Source organism: Coloeus monedula (genome assembly GCF_965178545.1).
Source record: "Coloeus monedula genome assembly, chromosome: 1".
NCBI classification, from domain to species: domain Eukaryota; kingdom Metazoa; phylum Chordata; class Aves; order Passeriformes; family Corvidae; genus Coloeus; species Coloeus monedula.
Window position 1 is genome coordinate 112,057,434 of NC_138781.1, and position 20,230 is coordinate 112,077,663.

Here is a 20,230-nt window from a genome sequence, read left to right on the forward strand (position 1 = left end):
CCTGTGCAGAAGCTGCCTCTGAAGTATCTTTTCTCATTGGCAGTGTGTGAATGTAACTTGCTGGGTACCCAGCCTGAAGTCTGCGATTTTCTTGGGAGGTGTCTTTGTCGCTCAGGGGTTGCTGGACTTCAGTGTGACAGCTGCCAGCCTGGCCACCACTCATTCCCTGCCTGTCAAGGTAAGGCTGCTCATTGCATGTACAGCATCAAACAGGCCCCTGAAAAGGCAGACAGGAGTGCTTTCCAGGACAGCAGCCAAAGCAACGTTCACAGCAGCAAATGGGCAACTCCCTCTTCTGCTCTACAGTGAAATCCTCATATATTCTAATTCTCCAATTTCAGGCATGTTTCAATAGTAGGGAAGAATTATATAGTCCTTTTCCTCACAGGCTTTTTTTTTTCCCTCATGGTCAGACTGATGTACCCTCAGTCAGCACAGCTGTCTTACTAATAACCAAAGCATTTGAAAGCTGTTCTCACATGGAGGCCCACAGCAACAGGGCACACTTGACTGCTGAGGAACCAGCAGAGCAGAGCTGTGAAGCACCGGTCTGAATTTGCAGAGGGTCTTTGTTTGCTACCTTGTAAAATGTGTGTTCTGTAAATCTGAAAATCTGAAGCCCTCGTTTTGCCCTTCATGGTGGTTTCTCACTCATTTTAAGATCACCTGACAGGCATTGACCCAACCTCTCTCTATGTAGGCATGAAACATGAAAGATCTCTATGGGGTTTCCCACCAAGGACTAGCCTGCTTTTTTACAAGACAGGGAAATTAATGGAGTATAACTTTTGAGTATCATAATGGTCTTGTGTGCATACGAGGACTCCCATCAAGTCCTACTTGGCCCTAGGTTTTATCTGCCTTTAAAGTGAGTGAGAGAGGGGCCCTTAATCCTTAGTGATTTTTCCATTGAGAAAGAATATAGAGTATTATAGAGTTCTGGTATGTGCTTTCCTGTACTGATTAACAAGATTTATGTATAACATTATGATTTGCTTTCTTCTCTCTTGTTATTTTTGGCTATTGGCTATGTCAGTCTTCTTCCTTTGGGCTTATGCAGTTGTTTATCTCTGATAAATGGACAGCAGAATTCTTTATGCCCTTATGACCTGGTTTCAGCTGGGGTAGAGTTAATTTTATTCCTAATACTGTGTACAGTGCTGTGTTTTACCTTTTTTCCCAACTCTTTTCCCCATCCCATGAGTGGGCTGTGAGTGGCTGCATGTACCTGGTTGCCAGCTGGGGTTAACTGTGGCACCTTGCAAAGACAGACTGTGTTGTGTTACCAAACAAAATGGGTGGAATAAAGAAATACCTACCACATAATTGTGGGTTTTATGGTTTGGAGTAGATGAACATTTTTAATGAAAAACATAAAATCAGGATCCTGCATTGGTACACACTGTTCACTGGTCTTAAAATAACCTTTTTTTTTTTTTTTTTCCCTAGAACAAAATCAAGTAGCAATCTTAAAGCAAATCAAACCCATATTGAATATGTTTGATCTTGGAGCACCAAAAGCTGAAAAGAGAAATAAAAGCTTAAAAGAGCATGCAAAAACAAATTGTAAAAGACAGATAAAAATAGTTGAAAATACAGTCAGTGGGATTACTCAGAACTGCTGCAGTTCACAGTTTGTTCAGTTAAAAGGAGCTGCCATGGGTTTAAACATAAATTAACACAGCATGCTGCAAGCTGTGGTGGAAAGTGAGCAGCCCAGCCTGCTACTCCTGTAAAGAGCTGTCATCTTCAAAAGGGAGACAGACCTGTATTTTTTGGGCTGCTGTGACTAGAACTGATCTCTCTGGTCTTAGCTTGTTGAACTCAATAGAAGCTTTATTCAAATAAAGTGGTATCAAAACAAAGCCTTTAAACAAAACAGTAATACTAAAATTAGGAGAGAATGCAATAGCCAGTTGATGGGGGACTGTAGTGTAGGTGATGTTCTTGGAAGCTTCAGTATTTGTATTTCTCTTATACTAACTTCCTAGCAAGTCCTGTGTCTTTCCAAGCATCTTTAAAGTAAACACAGCAAAGTCAGATGTTTTTGACTGCAGCAGAAAGAGGAACCAAAAGGGAGAACCAGAAACATGAACATGTAACAGGAAGACAGTGTTTGTTTTATATTCATGTCAGTCAGCCGTTTCTGCCAGTTGTAACTTCCAAGTGGTTAACTACAGCACTTCATCTTGTACTTGGGACAGCTGGGATGCCCAGATGGGGTCCCATTCCTGTACCTGTGAAGTGTGACCCTACAGAACATTCCAGCATCATCTCAATAAAATAGGAAGTCTTGTCTTCTGCTCTTAGCCCAAAATAGTGGTAATTCCTTGAGAAGTTTATTGTTAATAGTTGACAACATCCTTTGAGTATATATTTTAAAGATTCTTTTAAGTATTTCTCTCATGTGACATTCTTTCCAAATATGAGATGGATTTCTGTCCCTTACATGTGTCTTGCAAGGCATCAAACTGAATCTCTTAGCTGTGCATTACAGAATTGCAAGAACCAAGATATCAGTGGTTGAGGAGGCAATTGCAGAATAACCATCTGTTTCAGGATATTTATTTTTGGTGGTAAAATCATGGTTTGTCTGGTTTTCTGAATGCAAATGATTGATTTACATTCAAAGGTAAGTTTTTTGGCAAATTCTAGATTTAGATGTGCAACTGTTATTTTTTTTCTCTGAGCAGAATGCAGTTGTGATGGGGAATACATGTGGTCCTTGAGGGCGGTGTCTGTGCCGTAGTAACTATGCTGGGCTTAGATGCAACCAGTGTGCTCCAGGATATTACAGCTATCCCAACTGCTTGCATGAGTAAAAGACTCCCCTAGTTTTTCTGGGGTTTTCCTTCTTATATCTGCAACACGGAAGAAAAGAAATCTTCTCAAATATATGTCCATTTAAAAGATTTCCATTTTGATGGCACAGGAACTTTGAGAAAATGTCTGTCAGTTCCATAGGTTAGTGTTCTGTTTTTCCAAGTGACTGCTTTGCATACAAACCCAAATACTATAAATCAGGCTAAATACACATTTAAAAAATAATTGTTAAAGGCTTCTGCTGTCTTGGAGTTTAAGGTATTTGAGTCCCTCCGAGGTAACGTTATTAAAAAGCCCTTTCAAGCTCACACCTGCCACATTGTGCTTCTTCACTACTCCATTCCACAGCTCTGTTTTCAAAAGGTCTTTCACTGTGTTTGTTTTATAAAGGTATCAGCAGCGAGTGTGACCCTGCAGGTAGCGCTGGTTCTCACTCTGTAAGTATTCTGCCATTGCAGCTAACAGTGCATGTTAATCATTTATGTACCTTTGCTGAACACATCCAACTCCTTTCTCAAGCCCTGAAGCCTGCTCTTAGACTCTAAAAGAATTGCACGAGTTTGTTTGCAGAGTATGGGCAGAAATAAATGTTTTGTTTTGTTCTTTGGTCATACCAGTGCAAACCCTTGTCAAGGGTGGGGGCTTTTTAATTTTTATATGCATACTGTTTATGTCTTTTTGGTGTACTCTTAACACTAACATATACATGAAGCTATAAGCCTATGCATGTCTCCAAGACCTGGTTCTGGGTTGCAACAGGCCTTTCAACATGAAGTTATTCTTGAAAAATCATTACATCTTTGTTGCTGTTCCACTATTACTGTTATTAATATGATGATGGTTATTAGTGGTTGCATATTACCAGAAATCACAGTCATTGTTAAATGTGTAGCAAAGACCACCTAGAGGGTGAGTCTGATGGATAGTAGGGCTCCTGTATAGGGTTATGTCTGTCTTCCACCAATAAAGATAAGACTAACTATGAAAATGAATTATTGTTTTTAAGAAAATATGGGGTTTATACTTTGTGCAATGCGGTTAATACTTCAGAGCAGTTCTAATAAGGCTATAAAAGAATTGGAAAGCACATCCTTTGGGACCCTTAGAATAAATTAGATTCATGAAAAATATGCAGGGTGGAATAATCCTGTGCTGATAGTATGAGACAAAAATCTAAGATGTCTGAATCAGCCTGAGACCTGTGTATCTGTGAAAGTCAGTAAACCACATGAGCTCTTAACAATATTAGTTTTTTCTTAGTAGTAAAGAGCAGTAAGTTTTTTATGAAACAGGAGAACCCATATTAGCTCCTTTCTGTTGTTAGGGATATTGTCAATGTCTCCAGAACGTTGAAGGTCCTACCTGCAGTAAATGCAAACCCTTGTACTGGAACCTGGCCAAAGAAAACCCCGAGGGATGTACAGGTATGGCTTCATGACTCGTTTTTCTGGCTTATGAAATGTAGTTATATGCCTTCTCTGACACTATCTTTGCTGCTCTTTGTGACTTTCACAACTCTGGTTAACAGCATGTCTCTCATGCTGCTTAATTGTAACACCAAATTACCCATGATACCAGCATTTACTTTCACAAAACAGCCCATAATTTCATGTGTGTTTGCACACTTGAATCAGGGTGTGCTCTGAAGTTACAGTGATGTTCACTTCAGATGGCCCTATGGCAGATTTACTGGAGAGAGACAGGATTTTTGCCTGTAACCATGAAATCAGAATTTGGCTCATTGTTTTGAGAAAAAAGGTGCTTTTTCACTTTATATTATTTCCTAACTTGCAGTGTAAAGCCTTCTTGTGGCCTCAGGGTGTGACAAATCTGTTATGGTTTTTATCTGTATAATAATAAATCTGTGATTGTCAATGTTTTCCAACAGGGAGTATATGTTTTTCAGGCAGATAATGATAATGAAGATTAAAAAAGGTAAAGATAAAAAAATCTTCAAAGATTCTCTCCAACTATTTTCTTTGGAACAGATTCCACCACGACAGCCACTTAGATAGGATGAGTAGCTTTAGACCTGATAATGGTGTCATTACATTTTTTACTTTAGATCTCTAAATACTAAACAACTCCTCAAATATTAAGTACCGCACTTTTCACATAATTCATCTTCTCTGCCTTCAGTCAAAGAGTCAGTACTGGGTTTCTCCAAATTTCTAGGTCAGCATAGCTCCTCCCTGCAATATTTTCTCCATTTCTATTCATATGGAGAGTTGATTTGGTCCCAGAGTATCACTGCAGAATGGAAGTTGCTGGTCTGGCTGGAAGACGCTGTTTTGTATCAATTGTCTGAATGTTTCTATGAAAGAAAACAATTGTTCAAGTTGTTCAATATTCAAACTAAATTCTGTTCAATTCAAACTCAATACTTGGTTTTTGTCAAATACAAGCTAGATCACTTTAAAACACACCAGGAAATCACACATACTTAGAAGTCCTCATTCTTTCTCCTCTTTTTCTTCTCACCTCATACCATTATCTGTCTGCTGTTCTGAACCTTCCAGAGTAAAATCCACCTTGTGGCACTTTGACTCCAAATTGTAGATCCAGGGTTGTGGGGTTTTTCCCTGCAAAGTATCACGAGAAGATGAAATGCAGGTGTCATTTTTTTCTTTCATCTGTACAGCATGCCAGTGTGATGTGAGTGGAACACTAAGTGGAGTTGGAGAATGTCAGCAGGTAAAGTGAAATTAAAAGAAAGATATTCATTAAATTGATTATTGTAAAGATAAATTATTGTAACATTTTCTAAGGTAGAAATCTTAGTACTGTTTATTGCTTTTGAACATAAACCAGCTAGTTCTATACAGCAAATAATCAATTTTATACATCCTAGGGATATATAAAGCTTTTAAAAATTTTTGTCTTCTTGAGTTTATGTATTTTCTAGTCTGTTTATTGAAGATGATAAATGACAGAAATAATGTCCAGATAATGGGGATTTTTTTGTTGAGATTAGAAAGTTTTTCCTCTTTAGAATTAGTGGGAATTCAGAGTACTGAAAGATTAAAATTCTGGAAAGGTACTGAAACATTTTTGATTAAATTTTTTTTTTTCACAGGAAAATGGGCACTGTTACTGCAAATCTAATGTTTGTGGAGATTCCTGTGACACTTGTGAAGCTGGTTATTATGCTCTTGAAAAAAAGAATTACTTTGGCTGCCAAGGTAAAATGAATAAAGGACATCTCTAGTGGAACATTTGCACTTAGCACAGAAGTCTTTAGAATTCCCTAGGCTATACTTTTAGAATGGGGATGTTTGGGTTACCCATGTGCACAGCATTGTGCCACTGGTGCTGGTAGTTACTTGTAATCTGTGTGACTCCTCTTTGCCTTTCAGCAGGAGAAGGAACAAGGCAGATGTTACCGCTGTGCTTCCCAGTCATTATGTGCATGTCTTAGAAAACAGGGTGCTTTTAGACTGTGACATCAATACTTTTTTAGGAGCACTCAGCCTTTCAATCCAGCTTGAAATTTTTAGCCTTGACATACTTGTTCCTTAGTACAGCATATTATATACCTCGTTACTAGAGGTGTCCTTTAGTTGGTGCCACATGTCCTGTCTCCTGTAGAAAGCCATTCAATATTGTTGTCCAGTGTCAGTTGAAAATATGCATACGAACACATACATTGTAATTTTGTCAGATAGATTAAATATTGGGGTACCAGACTTTTTGAAAAACTGACATCTTGCAATTTTTTAAAGTTAGGTTTTAGATTTTGTTGTTTGTGGGGGTTTTTTTAATAATTATTATTTGTGATATTGCTGCAGAAATTTTGACTTGCTAGGAAAACATCCGAATAGCTGTTCTGCAAAACTGCAGCCCTGCATTTAGCAATGTGGCATGGTCTATTATTTGAGGTTTTTTTAAAAGTGACTTTTGTTACATTCTAAGGAGAAATTAAAAAAAACCACAGGCACAAACATGGGAAACTCAAAATAATTGCAGCTTATGCACATGTATTAAGTTGTGTTTGAAAGAGTCTAAAAGGCTCTGGGAGGAGGAAGTGAGTCATTAATGGTGCTTAATTAGGTGAAGCCGTGGAGTGTTTTCTGATAACTTTTGTTACTCTTTTTCTGATTGGCTTTTGCTCTTGGCCTTACAGGCTGCCAGTGTGACGTTGGAGGATCCCTCAGCCCAGCCTGTTCCCAGCCCTTGGGCAGCTGCCAGTGCAGGCCACACGTCGTGGGCACGACCTGTCGGGAGTGAGTCCAGCTGGGGCTCCTGGTAGCTCCTGGTAGAGCTTCAGCACAGTTCTTTTGAAACTGTCCATAAGTCCCTTGTTAAACTTCCATGTGACAAATTTCTTTTTGGATTTGTTGATAATTAACTGTTGCAGTGCTAGGTTTGGTTTAGCAAGCTGCAGCTTTCCCTGGGAGCTCAGCGGGGCTGCTTAGGGCAGGGCAGCCATTCCACCCTCCCGTAGTCCTTTTGGATGGCCCCGCACTCCGGTGCCTGTCAGCTCTGCAGCACAGTGACGGCGAAGGAGGCGAGAAGGGACCCTCCATGAGGGTTTCAGAGGACTTTTAATGATTACATCTTGTCCTGGTGATCCCCAGAGGCAGAGAGACCTCCTAATCTGGGTGCAGGGGGGTTTTGTCAGATCGCAGGGGCGGTACATGGGCAGAGTTGGGGTACAGGAACCAATAGGGAGAGCCCGAGGGAGGGGCCAGGGCTAGGGACAGGGGAAAGCGGGGGGAGCAACATGGGATAGGAAAAGGAATGGGTGAACAGATCACCACAATTAACTTGGTAAATTGCACTAGTTATTGATATTAATTTTCCTGGGCAGTTTCCTTCCTATATTTTAATAAGTTTTTCTGACTTGTTTCCTTAAATAACCAATACCAGTTCTGCAATAGTATTGCATATCTATCAAGAGTTGTATAGGAATAAGTATGAAAGCTGTAAAAGCTTCTGGAAAGAAGACTCGTTGCATCCCTCTTTCCAGGTGTCTTGAATCTACAAGCTGCTGTCAGAATTCCTCAGTCAGCAGCAGATCACCTCCCTTCCACTGCTTTTTTGCCCTTAGATGTAGATCATAAATGACTGGTAATTCTTTGTTGATTTGTTGTGGATTTTTTTCTCCTTGAAAGGCCTGAAAGAAACTATTTTTTTCCTGATCTGCACCACATGAAGTTTGAGATTGAAGATGGTGCTACTGTCGAAGGAGGGAAAATTCGGTTTGGCTATGATCCTCAGGAATTTCCTAGCTTCAGTTGGAGAGGATATGCCCTGATGTCCTCTATACAAGTAAGCTGGTATTTCACTCAAGACTTTGGGGTGAAAATGAAAACAAAAGTGCATGGCACATATGTCTTTGTAGTGCTGCTGTGTGTGTGGAAGGTCATGGAAAAAAGACAGAAAAAAGGACAGGATCTCACTAATCCAAGCCGTTTGGCACTATGCTGCTGTTTGGATTAGTGAGTGTTGGTATTACTGTCAGGTCATTTGCACATTGCTTCAGCAAGTGTGTCTTCATCAGAGATTTTCTCTGAGGTTGGTTTTTTTATGAGATAGGTGTAAAGAAAGGAACATATAGCTTTAAAGTCTTTAATACTAAGTGCAGAAATTCTTGTCATGCCAAGAACAGCAGAAACAGCAGAAGATTAATGCTTGGCTAAATAATTTGAATTGCACAGTTCTGTGGCAGTCTCTGTCCATAAGATTTTCAGGTACAATCACAGTGCTGTCACTGAAGTCATCTTGTATTGGGTAAAGAAGAGAAAGGTGCCAGCTTTTATTATATATTATTACAGCAAAAAAGAAAGTGTGTGGTTCAGTAAAAGGAAGTTGTGGGCAGGGTTGTATTGGCAACATTTATTTTAATTTCATGACAGACTATGAATAAACTAAACAATAGCTGAGGGAATAAGTAAATCACAGGTAGAAAGTCACCATAATTTCTCTGAGAATGGAGCTTCTGGCTTTGGACTGAACTGCTGATCAAGTGAGGCAGGATTTTAAAACATTAGGTTTGAGTAATAAATGGGATTTGTTCACTCATCTTGAAAGTACTGCTTTGGTATAATTGTGTCCAGCCTCCATTTGTCTGGGGACTAATGAATCACTGTAGCATGAGACATAAGCACATAACCATTGCACAATGATTTCCTTTATGTTCTTCATTTTTCAGTCTTTCTTCTTTTGTTGTTTTGGTCTTGGGGTCTTTTAAATCCCAGATAATTTTTTAAATTTTCAGTATTATTCCACATTCATAAATTAAGGCAACTCTTCAGTATCTGTGATTTCTTAATGCCTGCTTTCTAATTCAGCTGCTTTTTGCATTTCTTTTCTAGTGGCATTTTGTACAGGCTTTTTATTCTGTTCTTAGATGTGTGAAACAGAGAAATCGTTTGCATTTGGGGAAGTGGACCCCAGTGGTGGGGAGGTTGCTGTGCCACAAGTAGCTTGGAAAGGGACAGCACATGGATTGTGATGGATGAACCGGTGGGAGCTGGGTAGTGAGGGGAGCTTTAGGATTTAGGATGGAAAGAAAGAAACCAAACTCATGAGATTGCACCAATCCTGTCTTTTGCGAATCCACCGCGGACCCTTAACATGTCTCTTAGTTTTTTGAAAACTAAATAATGGGGCTGTGTGAATGCTGAGAATTTTGTGGGTCTGGAGGTGCCAGTTCAGCCCCAGGACAAGGACAGCATTCTTGGTATTGCAGCTCTAAGCAGCTGCAGGATCTGGTAGAGGATCAGAACTATGGTGACAATCTGAGGTGTCTGCATGCTGTGGGATCTCAGACTAGGATCAATGATTGTGGCCTATTCCTTGGAAAGGCAGGATTATCGGCAGCCCTTGATACCATATGCCCCCTTTATGGCATGAGTGGGGAGAATAACAGTAAAATAATGTCTGTGTATCAAGGTGAGGTATCAACACACATGTTAGTTCAGCCATTCTGTGTCCTTCTGGATCAGCTGGTATTCAACAAGAGTTTTATTTCACAAGAGATTTTGTTCTATGCTCTTTTGTAAGCTGCCCATGCCTTTTGTCTTTGCCAAATGGTTTTTCTTTCTCTGGGTGCTGGTAACAAGTAATGTACTTTCCTTTCCTCCTTTTTCCCTTTCTTTTTATTTTTCCCAGCCAGAGGTGGTTGTGCCTATCACTGTGGCTTCCCCTAAGCTCTTCCACCTAGTCCTCCGCTATGTCAGCCTGGGCTCAAAAAGCTCTAAAGGGAAGATCTCAGTTGCTGAGGGAAAACATTTTGGCACTAATTATACTTGTAAGTGAATTAATTTTCTCACTAGGCTTCCCTGTCTTCCTCTGTCATACACCAGCATTGCCCTTCCAGTATATACTTGTCTGCATGAACCTTTTTCTTGTAGGGTTTTAGTCTGGTGCTTGCATGGCTTCTAACTGTTCCTCTATTCAGCACATTATGGCTGTTTTTGTTTATTAACTTCCATTTTTCAGAATGAAGTGAGGATAACTTTGAATGTGGAAAAATCAAACCTCTACTTATTTCGCATTATCCTGAGGTATATTAACCCTGGAGATGAAACATTATCTGGTCGCATATCTGCTTGTCAGTCTCAGCCCGGAGCAGGTAGGTGCAACTCAGCAGTGCAACAGGTCAGGGGAATGTTAGATCAGAGAAGGCTTTCCAAGGTGCACCTAAGTCAAGTCTTTAATGTTGCTTAAAAGGCATCACTTTTAACAGTGTCAGTGCTTTTGTGCTTCTCCTCGTACATTTTTGCTGTGAAATTGATGTGGCTGTGTTTGCATGAAACCCCTGCTTGCAGTAGTAATCAACACTTGTTTTTTTTCAAATGTTTGCCACACTCAGTATTTTCAGTCCTGTACTTGGTGGAAGCTCTGAGCTGTGGGTTCTATGAAGCTTTTAAAGAAGAGGCAACAACACTTAGTTAGGTTTACTTGCCTTTAATATTCAAGTTTTGAATGTGGCTTCTGCCTTCATTCAATGATTAACATTTGTTTAATGATGAACCCAGTCTACCAAGTTAGTTCTTATTACAGACCTCGAAAACATGTGATGACTTTCAGGCCCTGATAAAAGATAAGTACTCCATATCCTTTGAATGGTAGGGGCATACCAAGCCTATATGCAGAATTATGTCTTACTATTCCTGCCTTACTGATTGGAGTAAAGTTACAGATCCTTTTAGTAGTTCAAGTAAGACCAAACTGAAGACTTCACAGACACCATTCAGCAGGGCAGCAGCAGTTTGTAGTCATCACTGGCTCCTAGTGACTGGGAGACAGGGAACCAGATTTTGTCTGTGTCCAGAGTCTTCAAAGAGGAAACCTTTAATATTCATAACAATTGATCCTCATGACCTCTATTTGACAAAGCATACTACAGCTGTATTTCTGTAGTACATAGAGTCACAGAATAGTCTGGGTTGGAAGAGACCTTAAAGATCATCCACTTCCAACCCCTTGCCATGGGCAGGGACACCTTCCACTAGACCAGGTTGCTCAGAGCCCCATCCAACCTGTTTTTGAATGCTGCCAGGGATGGGGCACCCACAGCTGGCCCATCATCTCTGCCTAGAAGTTATCTGTAAGTAAACATTTTAGATGCTACTGAGACCCTCCAATACCTGGAGTATTTGACTTAAAGTCACACAAGAACAGGTCTTGTGTCAGCTGGACATACTGAGAGTCAGTGCAGAGAGAGGTTGAATGGAAAATTATGGAAGGGGAAACCGAAAAAGTGACCATTTCAGAATATTGCAAAACTCATTACAGGGGTCTGGTCATTACAGGGGCAGAGCTCTGCTTTTCTGTACCAGTTTGCTCAAGAGTAATAAGAATGAAAACAACAACCACTGCATAGCTCTGTTTGTGGTCAAGTGCATTTCTAATGCATATTGTCTGAAAAGCATTGATCAGCTCCTGTCAAACAAAGTTTAATGGATCAAATTATCAGTCCAGCTCACTAAGCAAGTAGAGACATTTTACACAGTCACATATGTTTTTTACTTGATTTTTTTTTTTCTGGCAGGGGCTGCTCAGAGCAAAGAGTTTGTCTTCCCACCCAGCAAGGAGCCCTCTTTTATCACAATCCCAGGAAAAAGCTCCACAGAGCCTTTCTCACTGGTTCCAGGCACGTGGACTGTCAGTATAATGGCAGAGGAAGTCCTCTTGGTAAGAAAACAATTGAGGAAAACAACTGCTAGAAGGTTGTCATGAAATTACTGCTCTGGAGTTATTTGCTGGGAAGAACCCTGCAAGCAAGTAAAATTCAGCACTAGTAAAAAGAGTATAAGCAGCAGAATACAATTATGATAACCTACACTTCTGCTTTTTTCTTATTTCTTCCCTGACTTTCTCCTGCTCTAATTTTTCTTCTGCTTACAGACTTTAAGTCTATCTGGAATCTGTACCTTCAAATGATGAACTATTATTAACATACAGCACAAAGCATAAATGCTCACAAAAATTAGTAATTTCTTACATATCAGGTGTTGTGTCTAGAGCTTAGCTCAGCCCAGGCCTTAGTTTCTTGACAAAAAATCTTCCTAAGAGTATTGTAAGATAGGCTACATTATGAGTAGGTCAATTTCTGACTGCTTTTATCCTCCCATCTTTTCTCTCCTTTCATTCACTGAAAAACTGAAAAATTTTCTAGCAGCAATTCTAAGAAATGGCTAGAGAAAGAGAAATGGTTTGAGGTGGTCATTTATGGAAAACCTTAAATATGTGTAATCACAAAAACACCATACTGAAATTCTGATGTATTTTGTACAGGGATAAAAAGTAAGCAGTGTCTCTAGTCATTAAGCCTGGGGCTGTGTTAAATTTATGGAATACCATGTGAAGTGTTAGTAAAGAGCCTGCAAATATATTTCTTGATGAAAGTGACAGTATTTTTGTGCTGGGTTTTTTTACTAATACCTTTGAAAAGGTATTAATTATCTTAGCCCATCATGTTCTCACATTAGCAGTTGCTATACATAAGCACTAACATCATAATTTAAGTAAGCAAGGCAGAACAAAAATATACCAGCTTTTAAAGCACATCTTAATAGGTTAGATGGATATTTTAATCAAGTCATCTGGGATACATGAATCTCCTGTATGGAGTCACCCAGAGTTGAGTTGTGTGCTTCTTGATTGCACTCCTGGATGAAAACTGCAGGCATCTGGCTGTGTGTTAATGAGAAGCAGGGAAGCTCCTTTCTGAGCACATGATGGGAGAGTGGCTTCAGAGTTTCCCTAATCAGAGGGCAGCTGCCTTCATACCATCTTTCTGAAATGATAGAATTAGGGAGACACATTCTGATGTTACTGGCCCAAGTAATAACAGCAAAAAGCCCCACCCACATCTTGCAGATAAGCTCTGTACAAATTATTTATGTGATTGGTTTCATTCATTGTTACATTGTGAAAGCCTGGTGATAGATGTTCTTTTTGTCCTTGTTTGAATGCTTTTGTGTTGTTGTGTTCTTTGTTTTTAGGATTATCTGGTGCTGTTACCTAGTGATTACTATGAGGCATCCCTGTTGCAGATCCAAGTTACAGAACCTTGCACACATCCCAGGCCTGCTTCAGCAGAACAGTCAGTAGATGGGCTACAGTGTAAACCAGTGCCTTGGTTTATTTTGTTATCATCTTGCTGCACTTGAAAACAATAATAATCCTGTGTTTTGTTTGTTGTTTTTTTGTGTAAGCTGCTTGCTCTATCAGCATTTGCCTCTGGGCAGATTTTCCTGTGTCCTTGGCTCAGAGGCAGTGCATTTCAGACACGGGGGAGAATCCAGAAGAATACCTGTGCGACAGCCAACTCCCAATCAGCCAGCAATGGCCCATATCAGTGGAAGAGAGGTCAGATTCCTGCCTGCTAATTGCAGTCCCATCTGTGCTGTTGACTATAAACCTACCAGACTAAAATGATTGCATATTTGTAGCTCAGGATTTTCAAATCCTAGCACATCCCTAAAACAGACTCTACACCAAGGTCTGCATTTTACACAAAACTGTGTAAAGTATCAGTGTAGGCAGATTTATAACTGTGACTGGAGTGGACATTCCACTCTGGCAAAAGCATTTCATTAAATAAAAATCCTTCTGCTTTAGGCATACTGGCTGGTTCAGAAGAAGTGACATAATGATTTGTCGGCAGAAATGGTGTACATACATAATTCTAAATTAATCTGTTTTTTTCTTAAATAGCTACACTTAGGTAAAATGTTTGCTTTACTGAAAAACAAGCAGAAGCAATTATGCCACTGCTGTAGGTCCTTTGAAAGCAAAACATGTTATATGAAATGAAAAGATCTACTAAAAGTGTGTTTGGCAAAAATAAGGTATTTTATCAACTATATGACAGAGATGTAAAATGATTATGCCCTTTGTTACTGTGTTTGGATATCTATTTTAAAAATATCAAGTATAGCAGGAGTACTCACATGCCACAGGCTCTGGTGCTTCATCATTGATGCATGTGCAAAACTTTACTGGTATGAATAATTGCAGTGAAGTCAAGAGGGTTGTTGACAGAATTATTTACATGTTTAAGTGTTTGTAGCCTAAGGAAATACTGAGGAAAAAAAACAGTTTAAGTTTGAAAATACTTGTGTAGTCAACTGGAGCAAAACCTTTGTAACCACAGCACTTAACTACTTAGAAATATTTTGCATCAAATATTGTATTAACCACTTTGTGCAAGTAACCTGAAAGAAAACCTTGATGCTTCAAAGTGTTATTGTTTGCTGGAGAAGATGCTTTTGCTCTTTGTAGGGAATCAAAATGCAGCATTGCTATAGTAGGAATTTTGTTCCTGGAAATATTTTTTCAGTGGAGAAGTAAACTCAGTTTTTACATGTTGTTAAGGATAGCTTAGAGATGATGGTGACAATTTTTTATCATCATTACCTTTCTTCCCTTTCTGCTGGGGAGAAGAGAAATGATAATATATTCATTTCCTAGGGTTATTTTAGAGCTTTCCTAGTACTGTTACAATAGCAGCTGTTTCTTGAACTTGTTTGACTTGATTAGAGGACAAAGTGATATTCATAAGCATTGCTTGCATTCTGCTGGGTGTCTTCTGTTGAGACACTATGGGACTGGCCCTGGACTAATGCTGACCAGTCAAAAGAGCAGGAAATGGGAGTAGGAAATGGGAGCTTCCTGCAAGAAAAGGGAGTGAAAAATTTAACTACTTTTTTATTTTTTGATTTATTTTGACCCAGGTCAATTTGGAGATGACCATAAATGTTCCTCAAGTCGGTCGCTATGTTCTGGTTTTTGAATATGCCAACAAAGAGGATCAGATATACACTGCAGAGGTAACAATACATAGCCCTGGACCTGTCACTGAAGGCAGAGTGAGAATATACAGTTGTAAATACAGGTAAGAATTTCTGAAGTAGCCACTAAATGATTAAATAAGTATTTGCAATATAATTATACCTTTTATAAATTACGATCCATTTTACCATGTAGATTGTTCAGATTCTAGGGTGTTTTAAAAGCAAGTGCAGGCTTCTGTGGATTTCATACAGATTTTTAATTCTCTTTGTGCAATCAGCTCATTAAATACTGCTACTGCTTCAGTGAATTGTTTTCCTATACAAAGAGTTACTTTTTAATATACATTCTTAAATCCTTATAAACTATTAATCTCCAAGTCCAGTGGAAGAGCATTGCTGTTGGCTACAGATCCCTGCACTGCTTTTCTTTAGTTGAAAGTGTGTGCAAGGGCTTTGGCTATAAAAAATGTAGCAGCCAGTTTTACAAGAGCATTCCCAGCGTTTCTAACAAGATTTGCTGAAGCAGAAGTATAAAGGTCTCTGAAATTCTGTGTAGTCATCCTCTGGCTGTTAGGCTGTAGGCAAGGTCTTCAGTCAAATGCTTCTTTATCCTTGTTGACTGATGAGGTTACTGCAGATGTTTCTGCACAAGAGATTTTGCCTGTCCTGAGTGAGATTGTCTTTAACACTTGAGCACTCAGCTTATTTTGAGCCCTTGGGAGAGCCTACCCCATGCCAGGGAACTACAGACATGCACCCCCCATGAGCCAAGTGTTTGGCAGAATGGAGGCTTAGGGATATTCAGGATGAAATTGCTCAGTAAGAAAAACCATTTTCATCAGCATGTTTGTGATACAGAGCAGAGCCATGTGGAGCAGTGACCTTGTCAGGTTATTGCTGGGGAAAGCTCTTACTTTAGCCTGTTACGTAACACTTTGAGCCCCAAACTTCTTGCTATAAATCCTCCATTTCATTGGGTTTTTTTGGTGGTTTTTGCCCCCAAATACATTTTATGGGCTGATTTCAAACATATTTGTTTGTTTATGTGGCCCATTAAAAACATGCTCATGAAAATACAAGGAAAGCCCTTGCTGATTTAATGTAGCAATGCAGCAAATCCCTCCTGCAGACATTCTGCATGAACTGAATGGTCACATTGTGAGTGAGGTGCTGTGTCATCTTTCCCAAACAGGAAGGTACAAGTCTCCTCTGATAAAAAATAAATCAGGCAATGACATAGTGAGGTACATGTAGATAACAGTACCTTGTAGAATCTGTAAAATATTGTGCCAGACTTTCTTACAGCTCTGTGAGCTTGGTTATTCCAAATAAAACATGGTAAGAGAATAAAACACTACAAGCTTTCAGCAAATCATGAGTAAAGGACCTATATTTCTCTAGTTTTACATGTCCTTAGCCCTGAGATGACCTTTTTCCTGATCTGTGCTTTAAGCAAGAGTGAAACTTCCACGTTTTCTGGTTTGTACAGGAGGCAAACCTGTTTTTTCACTTGCATTTAGGAGTATCTCAGAATAGCTTCCTAAAATCAGGCCTTGCCCAGCTGCCACTGTGTGGGCAAGAGCTGCTGATTCACATGGCAGTAGTGGAAAGGAGGAACTGGTGTGTGCTGGCACCTCAAGGAGCACGGCCCAGGCAGAAGAATATTAGTTACATATCATGTTACACAGCGTGGAAACCTCTGCAGATAACATCTATGTCTGTCCACATCCTACTCAAGCCAGTAGCTCAAATGGGTGTTTGAGCTGAGATCTGGAGGCTTCAGCTGCAACCCACCCAGGATAAGCAGTGTTTTGCACATGGTAGATCCTGTGTCTCACTGGCAAGGACAGTGCATCTTCCACAGTGGCCACAGGCAGGTTAGTTATCACCCAGCAGGAGGGCTAGGTGCTGTGGCTAGCCAGCAGCCAGGCAGTGAGGCTAGGTGACAGCCTAAACAACGTGGCAATGCCAGCAGGCTCACCCTTAATCCTGTTTTCTGTCTCAGTTTCCTTTGTCGCAGTGTTGTAGTTGATGACAGGAATCGCATTGCAGCCTACGACCTTCTAGCAGACACAAAGTTACATCTTAAGGCATCATCCATTAATTTTCTTCTGGTAAGTTGACATTTTCTTTTCCCTTTTGTAATAGTTATTTCCCTAATTGGGTAAACAAAGATATTTGTCCCGCTATGTTCACATTCTGTAAGGTAATGTGTGAAATTATGTATATTAGATGCTTGAATAGACACGCTTCAAATATACCCAGAGAATGCTGAGGCAAAACTTGCCAGTTTCAAAGACAAACAGAAGTTTGCCTTTATTGGTAACGTTTTTTCCAGCTTTCTTGTGCTTTCTTTTAGTTCCCCTTTCTCTTCTGCAAGTAAACTTTAAATGAAAAATATTCTGGTAGCTTTTATACCTAATTTTTTATTTTCTTTTTTTATCTTCCATTTTTCTAAATCCTCAAAACCCATGTAGGAGTTTCCTGTGTCTCTTACAAAATTCAGGTAATAAATGCATTTATTTCCAGTAATAAATGCATTCATTAGTCATATATAGCTTTTAGATATTTTAGATATCTAGGCTTTTAGATATTTTAAATAAAAAGCCTTCACTGACCTCTTTTGGCCACACCAGGAATATACTTTACTGGAGACTGAATTTTCTTATGTGTTGTTTGTGGTTTCTATTTTACGAACACGGGGTTTGTTAAAATCTAGAGTTCAAACCCAGCCAGTAAAAACTATTAGGACTAACAGCTGATACATACTTTCTTCATTTCATGAGTCAGTGTGAACTAATGCCTTTTACATTGTCTGTTAGCTCTCTATAGCAATTGCTGTGTTAACAAGATCCAGTCTTCACAATCTTTAATTGTAGAGGCTGCACTTAGCAAAGGATGGAAAAGGGGAAAGGAAGGGCTTCTGGTATATAGACACTAATCATTAAGTCAGTGATAGCAGTTCTGGGGTTAAAGATCTGGGTGTGATCCGTTCATGCAGACCAGAGAGGCAAATGGGAGCCACCTCCAGCGCTGGAGACATCTGGTTTAAATAAAGGAGAAATGGGGTTGTTGAGGCTATCTGTCAAAAGAGGCTCTTACAACTTGATAGTCTTTATCTCATAATGATACAGACAATCTGTCTAAACCCAGACTGTACTTAGCACTAACTTTTTAGCCACTTAAGAAGTGCTGTTCAAAGCTTCAGAATGTACCCTTGTTCTGCTGCAATGGCCCGGAGCCCTGTGGGTTGTTACACGCAGGACAGGCCAAGTGTTGGCTGCCCAGGAAAAGGGATTTTTAGCACTCTGCCTTATAAAGGTTTTTGTTTTTTCCCTGCTTTTAAAAGACAGGCTGAACCCCCTTAGGAGCTGCTTCCAAACTAAATCACTTTGCATAATAATGAATTTTCCTTCAGCAATTTTTGCTTACATTACTACTTGGTGCTAGCTGTTTTACTGCTTATTGGACATCGTCATCTCCTTTTCAAGTAGTTCATGGATAAGTTCTGTAACTTGTGCATATGTATTTTCCTATATATTTTATTAGTGCATACTCTTGTGTCGACCCACAAGCCTTCCCTTATGTCCTTACCACCATGGGTACAGCAGAACTACCACAGATTCATTTGATCATGTCTACTTTTAGTTAAAATAAAAGATCCCATATGATGTCTTGCTTCTTTTGAAATGAGTTCTGAATCCTGGGAGAGAAATCCTGGTATCACTGAAACTCACTCCCATGGACTTTGCACAACCAAGTGTTTATATTTGAGAAAGTCTGGGAATTCCCCCAGGGTCCAAAAGTCTGTGACACCACAGATGAGGGCTTTTCCCTCCTACCTCTCTACATTCCTTGCCTTGCTTCTCAGCCTTTGGGCTGGTCTTCTGCCTTTCACTTTACCACACATATATTTATGGTTTAGTTATTTCACTTCTGAACAGCCAGTATTCCCTTGACAAGGACAGAAAAATGCTATTTAACCCTCGGGCATTGAGGTACAAGGAGTACAAAATCTTTTGGGAGGTCCATGACAGAGCATGGCTTTGGGCTCATATCTCCCTATGCTAAAATTAGGCTTCATCCTTCCTGTTCAGGCCTGGCCCTGTTATTTATGATATTAATTGTTAATTGTGCCTTGTGCTTATTTTTCAGCATAAGGTTTGCATTATATCAGCTGAAGAATTTTCTCCAGAATACGTGGATCCTAAAGTACAGTGCATAGCTGCTTACAGGAGTACCAGTGATGGAAGGTAACTTGCTTGGTTTTATCCTTCCTATTATCTGAGGACAACCTTGAAAGGTAGAATAAATGGTGTTTTAATTCTTTTGAGTGAAGCTTTCCTCAGTGACTCACAGGTGGTTTGTAGGCCACTTTTGCAAAGTAGTCTTTGTAAAGAAGCTGAAGTGTTAGTGTTAATCTAGACAGTCTTTGCACAGGATGTTTTTAATAACAGCCTCTTCCTGGCCCGTCTGAACTACCCAGTGCTGATGTGTGAGAAAACACGCATCTTTCACACGTCATCCAGTATGACAGGTGTCCAAGCTGGAGAATCATTCCTGCTTTGGTGGCCTGAAATGCTTACTGTGCCATCTGGAGTTTTCTTCTGCATGTTACTGCTTCAGCTGTCCCAAAATGGTGTTAATTTTTCATTAGGTGTGGGAAGTGACTGCCCTTTCGGGCACAAATCCACCAGCTAAACTTGGCAGCATCAAATTACTCAACATATAAACCCCCACTTCACAAACAAGCCATTCACTTGTCTGTCTCGTCGTGGGGCCCTTAGGGTAGGTGTGCCCTCATCTTTCACCTCACACAGCAATGCCAGCTGATCCTTCTTCTCCATCATACTTTATAGGACCAGTAATTAGGGGATGCATATACTGCTTGGCTGATCCAGGCTGACAGCTCTTCCCTTGCTGTGAAGATCTGAACCTGAACCTTCACTTCCCAAGTGGTCAGGTTTGGGTTCCGCAGAGCATCTGCTCTGTCCTGTTGATGCTCTTCCCCTCTCCATCTTTTGTTCTTTGGGACAGAGAGGAACTGTCACTGCAGCTCCCAAATTAGGGACCTCCACATTTCAGCCTGTTGCACTCCCCAGGATGTGCCTCGTGATGCCTACTCCTAAGGCTTTATTCCTACTGATCTAGCAGTG

The 20,230-nt window shown here is 40.0% G+C and overlaps 1 protein-coding gene across 1 annotated transcript in view; it reads left to right on the top strand.

The window, feature by feature from the left end:
• The window catches only part of LAMA3 (laminin subunit alpha 3), a gene marked incomplete at both ends in the record, with an annotated part of 109,949 nt that overhangs the window by 36,743 nt on the left and 52,976 nt on the right, over positions 1-20,230 (top strand). The window contains 17 exon segments of the mRNA XM_082280189.1: positions 44-178; positions 2,694-2,706; positions 2,708-2,726; positions 2,730-2,818; positions 3,221-3,260; positions 4,148-4,247; positions 5,465-5,517; positions 5,900-6,005; positions 6,947-7,046; positions 7,938-8,094; positions 9,940-10,078; positions 11,825-11,967; positions 13,281-13,381; positions 13,494-13,647; positions 15,015-15,175; positions 17,080-17,188; positions 19,230-19,327. Coding sequence (XP_082136315.1) covers positions 44-178; positions 2,694-2,706; positions 2,708-2,726; positions 2,730-2,818; positions 3,221-3,260; positions 4,148-4,247; positions 5,465-5,517; positions 5,900-6,005; positions 6,947-7,046; positions 7,938-8,094; positions 9,940-10,078; positions 11,825-11,967; positions 13,281-13,381; positions 13,494-13,647; positions 15,015-15,175; positions 17,080-17,188; positions 19,230-19,327 — 1,717 coding nt within the window.